Source organism: Theropithecus gelada, chromosome 1 (assembly GCF_003255815.1).
Source record: "Theropithecus gelada isolate Dixy chromosome 1, Tgel_1.0, whole genome shotgun sequence".
NCBI lineage: Eukaryota > Metazoa > Chordata > Mammalia > Primates > Cercopithecidae > Theropithecus > Theropithecus gelada.
In genome coordinates this window covers 136,989,233-136,993,837 of record NC_037668.1, presented here as the reverse complement: position 1 = coordinate 136,993,837, position 4,605 = coordinate 136,989,233, and the positions used below count along the sequence as shown (strand labels likewise).

Genomic DNA, 4,605 nt, shown 5'->3' with positions numbered 1-4,605 from the left:
TGCAGTCTTTACAACCAGCTGCAAATAGGGCTCTGAAGTCTAGGGACAAGTCCTCAACTCCTGAAATGACAGAGGAGGAAGTGAGTGAAGTGAATGAATGATGGGCACAGTCAATATTGAGAATAATCACAATGATTGCAACTGCAAACCCTCCCCTATGCAGCCCCTGCTCTAAATGCTACTTTGTTGGTCACTGCAGCACTCTTTCAGGATGGTATCAGCACTCCCAGCAGACAGAGTGGCTCAGGGCTTACACCAGGTCCCTCAGCCCACACCCATCAGACTTGGGGTTCAACCTCAGATCTGTCCGTTTTCAAGAGAGAGTCCAACCAGCCTGCCCAAAATCAGCCAGTGAAGACTAACCAAGGGATTGCTAGGAGACAGATGGTCTCACTGGCTAGATCATAATCAGGCAATTCCAGAGTGAGGATCCTCATCGGCCATCCCATTCCTACTGTGTTTGAGGACACATGGATGAAGCCTCGGCTCAGGGCTTCGTGTTAGGGTCCTGGGTTTGGAGGGTGGGCAGGATGTGCCTTGTCGGGGCTCCCTGCTCACCTCTCATGGCTCAACCTCGTTGCTGCTGGTGGGTCGCCTCTGCTCCTTTTCTCTTCGCTCCCTCTCTTCTTCCAGCAATGCTTTGTTCTTTTCCCTTTGACATTTCCAGAAGATGCGGATGCCTCCAGCTATTACGAGTCCCACTGCAACAAGGAACAGAGGCAGAGCCGCTTTCCATGCCATGAACTGGGAGCTTCTGGAGCAGGTAGCTAGAGAAGATTCCCAGAAGCCAGGAATATTGGGGTGAGAGAGTGTCTGTGTTCTGAGGTCAAATTCGCTAAAGGGTTCACGAGTCCAGGGACATGATATTTGCAAATTACTGTGAAATAGTTTCCAAAATAGTATGTATTTGCACACGTGGTGCTATGAACTGAATGTCTGTGTCCCCCAAAGTTCCCAAGTTGAAATCCCAAACCCTACGGTGATGATGTTAGGAGGTGAGGCCTTTGCGAGGTGATGAGGTCATGAGGGTAGAGCCCCCATAATGGATATGATGGGAATGGTGCCTTTATAAAGGGGAGAGCCTATAGAGCTCCAGTACCTTTTCCACCATGTGAGGACACAGTGAGAAGGCGCTGTCTATGAACCAGGAAGCACCCTCCCCAGACACCAAATCTGCCACGCCTTTATCTTGAACTTCCCAGCTTACAAAACTGCGGTCAATAACTATCTCTTGTTTCTAAGCCACCTGGTCTGTGGTATTTTGTTATAGGCACACAAATGGAGTAAGACAGTTGGGTATAGATATATGCATAGGAAGTAGATATTAGATATCTATTTGTAGATAAAGAGAGAAGTGATAAAAAGAAATTTCACAACGAGGTAGAAATGTGGTGAATCTGAGTAAAGGATGCACAGACAACTTCTCTATTAATCTTGCAAATTTTCTGTAAGTTTGACATCATTTAGAAAAGTAAAAGTGAAAGTTTTTGTGAAAAGGTAAATTTGGAAACAACCAAGATATTTTTTAGTAGGTGAATGGATCAATAAACAGTGGTCCATCCAGATTCTGGAACATTATTCGTTTCAAAAAAGAAACAAGTTATTAAGGTATGAAAAGACATGGAGGAAACCTAAACGCCTACCACAAAGTGAGGGAAGCCAGTGTGAAGGGGCTACAGAGGCACAATTCCAACTACAGGACATTCCAGAACGCCTGGAAACTATGGAGACAGTGAAAACATCAGTGGTGGCCAGGAGTTAGGGGAGAAGGATGAATGAGCGGAGCACAGAGGATTAAGGGCAGTGACATTATTTTGTATGATACTATAATGACAGATATGTGGTGTTATATATTTATCTAGAACCATGGGACGCTATGCCAAGAGTGAGCCCACATGGAGACTGCGTACTCTGGGTGCTGACGGCATTGTCAACGGAGGTTCATCAATCATGGTGGACATTCCTTCTGGTGCAGGGTTTTTTTGCTGGGGGAAGTTGTGCGAGGGGGTTAGGGGAATATGGGAACTCTCTGGACTTTCTACTAAAATTTGTTGTGACCCTAAAACTGCTTTAAAAAATAAAGCCTATTTTTAAAAACCCTAAAAACCATTGATATTAGGGTGTACATTTCTTGTTCCCCCAAAGGCAAGGCTCTCTCCAGTGTCCCTGCATCCTTATCTCTGTTCCTCTTCCGTAATCAGCACCCAAACAGTGCACCTTCCAGGACACCCCAGCCAGGGGAGGACAGGGACCTGCTGCCCGTTCCCTCTTGCCACAAGCCCCACAGTTGTCTCTTAATGTCTCCAGTGTCCAGGGCCACGGAATCTTGTGCTCACTGATTGTGAGGACAGAACTGAACAGAGGACTCACTGGGCAGGTGACTTTCAGCCACCTTCCTCCTCTCAGGGAGGAGAGGGCTGGAGATGGAGCAAGAGAGACCCTCCACAGCCCTGTCCCAGAGCATCAAGCTGGACGTCACAGCCCAGAGACCCATGGTGGCCGAGGCTGAGAGATTGGTCACAGCAGGCCTAGCCTGGCCTCTGAAGTCTCGCCATTCCACCCAGGGCTTGGGGAACCAGCCTGCTAATGTGCACTCTGCCTTGACTCCATCCTGCTGTTCCATCACCTGGATTCTGGGCTCCATGCCCAGCCCTGAAGGAAGAGACAGCGACTTGAATCTTTGCAGCCATGGCTGCTTCTATTTAAAGGAAAAACAAAATCTTGAGGATTTCCAATGTATTTTGGCAATTTCACAAACTGCCTACCCTGTATCACATGCCATCCTTAACAGAGTTGCCCCATTTCCCAGACAAAATAGGGTAAGCAAAACGGAAAAGGCCCAGGAAGATTGAATAAGCATCCTGTGTTGCAGAAGTAGAATTCACGGCACAAGATGGGACCTAGGCTTGTCTGCTTCAAAGCACAAGTTCTGAGTCACTCGGGAAACCTCCTGTATTTCAAGACTCTCTTCTCTCTCGGTCTCTCTGTCTCCTGTCATTATTTCTCTGTCTCTCTCTTCCTCCCCATTTCTGTTGCTTACTCTCTTTCTCATTCTCTTTTACTGTCTCTCTGTCTCTCTCTCTCTTTCTGTTACTGACTCAGTCTCTTTGTCTGTTTCATTCTCTCTGTGTTTCTCTCAATTTCTCATTCTCTCTGTCTCTCTCCATCTCTGTCTCTCCTGTCTTTTATTCTCTGTCTCTGCTTGTCCCTCTCTCTCCATCTCTCTCTCCTCATCTCTATAATTCTGTCATTCTTTCTTCACCTCTCTCTGTCTTTCTCTCCATCTATCTTTCCACCTCTGTCTGTCTGTCCCTGCTTCTCTCTCATTCTATCTCTCCATCTCTGTGTCTCTCTCATTCTCCCTGTCTCTCTCTTTCCCTTCCCTTCCCTTTCCAGTACACTGGTGTAAGGAGGGAAAGGAAGATGAGGAAGGTGACCCTGCCTTCACAGCTGCACTTCCCGGGAGCAGCGCAGGCCAGCATGGCAGCTGCGAGAGTGCACTCTCACCCTCCTGAAAAGCCCTCCACCTGAACATGCTGGGCCCCGAGGCCATGCCTGGAAGTAGGACTGATAGCCAGTTAGCCACTGGCCTCACCTGCCACCTGCACCTGCACAATGGCCTTGCCGAACTTTACACCATCCTTGAAGTGGCAGCAGTATGTCTCATTGTCAAAGGCTGTGACCCTGTGAATCCTCACCATGGCCTTGCCCCCGGCCACATGGTCACTCACGAAGGTTGTCCTTCCTCTGTACTATGACTTTTGCTCTCTATCCATGTCCATCCCTCTCTCATGCACGTGCACAGCCAGGGAGGCCTGGCACCTGTACCACCTCAGCTCCATGTCCTCGGCACTGATATTGGGGAACAGTTGACACTGTAACTCCACATGTCCCCCAGCCATGGCCAGAATAGGGGCATGAGGCCCAATGACATCAAAGTCAGCTTTCTCTGGGAGAGGCAGATCAGAAAGGGCTGGGTTAGCCATGTGTGGGGAGGCCAGGGCACTTTCCCCCTGCCCCTCCCTCATCTTGGAAGCTTTGGGGACCTCTTGAGCCCGAGCTGCTGGGAGATGCTTCAGCTTCCTGCCATGCTGGACACACACCTCCTATGCCAGGGCACCTGCCTCGACTTGCACAAGAGTCTGTCCCACAGTTTTGACAGATGCTGGCCAGTGGTAGCTGCAGGAAGACCAGGGTGACAAAGCAGATGGGCAGGAAGTCCTCTTGATCGCACATCATTGCCATTCCTGCCAGGTCAGAGCTACGCACTGTCACTGGGAGAGGAGCCACCGCCAGGAAGCTAACAGGTGCAGAGGAAAAATGCCATGGAAGAAAAAGAAGAAAAGGTCATTCACTCTCACTCCCAAACAAGTTATTAATGCTATAAATGGAGACACAGCAAGCCTCATGTGCTCCTGTACCCATCTTCTCACGGGTAACACACCTCTCACCCTAGTCCCTCTGTGGAATTCCACAAGGACACCCAGGAGGGAAGGGGTTTGATTTTCTAACCTGCTCATGAAGAGCCGTAGCCCAATCTCTAGCTGGAGACTGTCATGAAACACCAGAATGCTGGAGGAGAAAACCCAGACTCGGATTAAGCAA

The 4,605-nt window shown here is 49.0% G+C and overlaps 1 protein-coding gene across 1 annotated transcript; it reads right to left on the bottom strand.

Moving 5' to 3' along the window:
* Positions 1-2,332: 2,332 nt before the first annotated feature.
* BTNL10 (butyrophilin like 10) lies at positions 2,333-3,902 on the bottom strand. Its single transcript, XM_025393324.1, is given in 2 exon segments — positions 2,333-2,652; positions 3,596-3,902. Coding segments are annotated over 2 exon segments (627 nt in total).
* Between the last annotated feature and the right edge of the window lie 703 nt (positions 3,903-4,605).